The 1,917-nt window shown below is 38.9% G+C and overlaps 1 protein-coding gene across 1 annotated transcript in view; it reads left to right on the top strand.

The window, feature by feature from the left end:
- ccdc102a (coiled-coil domain containing 102A) overlaps nucleotides 1–1,917 on the top strand; it is a 48,623-nt gene that overhangs the window by 43,220 nt on the left and 3,486 nt on the right. The window contains exon 9 of the mRNA XM_014001519.1: nucleotides 455–558. Within this exon, the coding sequence (XP_013856973.1) occupies nucleotides 455–558 (104 nt within the window). The remainder of the gene's footprint in view (nucleotides 1–454; nucleotides 559–1,917) is intronic.

The following is a 1,917-nucleotide window of genomic DNA, read 5'->3' as shown; positions in this document are numbered from 1 at the left end:
TATATATTTTACATTTTATTGTTCTTGTTTTTAGGTTTTATATTTTTGTCTCCAATTTTTAAAGCTTATCAGGCTCTTTTAATCCCCTGAATGTGTTTCCAGTTAGTGGCTGTATTTATCGTTGGGTCTTTCAGTCCATCTGTGTTTCTTGGTCATGTGACCTGTTGATGTTTGTTCCTCTTTGAATCTGTTCTTCCACATTTTGAACTTTTTCAGCTTGCCACAATTATAGCAAATGTTGATAACAAACCATTTGATGACTGACTGAATAAATTTTAAAAAATCTATCAAACCAATCAATCATTAGCTAAGATCCTAGGTTCCAGTTAGCTTGACCAGTCTTGTTATGTGGCATTAAAGCCATCAAATGTCATAGGTTTGTTTGTTTGTTTGTTTGTTTGTTTGTTTTGTGAACACTAAAGGGCTTCATGCATGTTTGTTATTGTGTGTTTAGTTGGATGAGTCTCACAACCAGACGAGAAAGCTGCAGAGGTCTCTGGATGAGCAGGTGGAGCAGACTGAGAATCTGCAGGTACAGCTGGAACACTTACAGTCCAGGTGAGACACACAAACACATTTTTCATTGCTTTTTGGAGAACATTGAATAAGTCTAAATATGATAAATGCTGCGTACCATTAATGTCTTTTTAGGAGATCAAACTAAACAACAAAATGTTTACAACTATAGAGATTTGTTCAGTTAGGCTCTACCTTTATCACTCTGCTGAAAGATGGGCAGTAATGAAATAGAAAATGATTTGATTAGCTTTTGGTCCAATTCAAGATGTCTGCCACAGCCAACCAAAATCTGTTGTGGTAGTAACTGAGAGTGATCCTTAACTCATACTCTGAGGAATAACTGATCACGCCAGAGCTTTGCTAAGAATTTTGACATTAACTGTAGATTTCAACCTTGTTTGTCTCTTAGCAAAATATTTCATGAACCACTGAATGAATTTTAGTAAAACTGTCAGAGAATAGTCTCTAGATATCTATCTATAACTGATTACACTCTGGAGTCAGTCCCATTCAAGGTGTCCTCCACAGCTAATCAACCTTAAGCTGGGGTTATACTTCAATACGACATGAGACGGGGTCGGTGATTGCCTCATTTACGACATCTTTTTCCTGACCGAGTATAAACGAGCTGAAGATACAGCGGGCCATAAATTATCATAATTCCTCCCTCTGCCCTCCCACAGCTCATAAAAGTTTATAAACAACAATAATGATGGCTGGATATTGTTTTTTTTTTCACTCAAGGATCAGTGTTGTGTTGGGTGAAGAGTCCACAGAGGAGGTGGGGGCACATTTTTACTAGATCGTGGAAACCATTTTCCAGAAAAAGAAGGCAGTTTCGTGGGGACCAAAGCCCGGTCCCCACGGGCACAGATGATAATTTCAGGTGGAGGATTAGGGTGGGTCCAAGGTGTGAATTGAGTTTAGGTTAGTTTTAGGGTCAGGTAGGTACCTGTGAGGGTAGTTTTGGGGTTAATGGTCAGGGTTAGGCTGTAAAATTACCAGAAAATGAATGGAAGTCAATCCACGGTCCCCACAGGGATAGAAAATCAAACCTGTGTTTGCACAGTCCTTGCCTTTTACACTCTGTCTCTCCCGTAGTGTTTTCTCCATTTTTATTATTAGGGGTCCAAGCCCGAGGAAGCAGGGTAACGCAGCTGCAAAGCAGCAGCGTTTCCATGTCTCCATCGGAGCATGGAACCCTATTGTATCTGTTCCGTTTTTTATTATTATTATTATTATTATTATTAGGGGTCCAAGCCCGAGGAAGCAGGGTAACGCAGCTGCAAAGCAGCAGCGTTTCCATGTCTCCATCGGAGCATGGAACCCTATTGTATCTGTTCCGTTTTTTATTATTATTATTATTATTATTATTATTATTATTATTATTATTATTAT

The sequence above is a fragment of the Austrofundulus limnaeus genome, unplaced genomic scaffold (genome assembly GCF_001266775.1).
Source record: "Austrofundulus limnaeus strain Quisiro unplaced genomic scaffold, Austrofundulus_limnaeus-1.0 Scaffold9, whole genome shotgun sequence".
Classification (NCBI taxonomy): Eukaryota; Metazoa; Chordata; class Actinopteri; order Cyprinodontiformes; family Rivulidae; genus Austrofundulus; species Austrofundulus limnaeus.
This window is presented reverse-complemented; position numbering and strand designations above follow the sequence as displayed.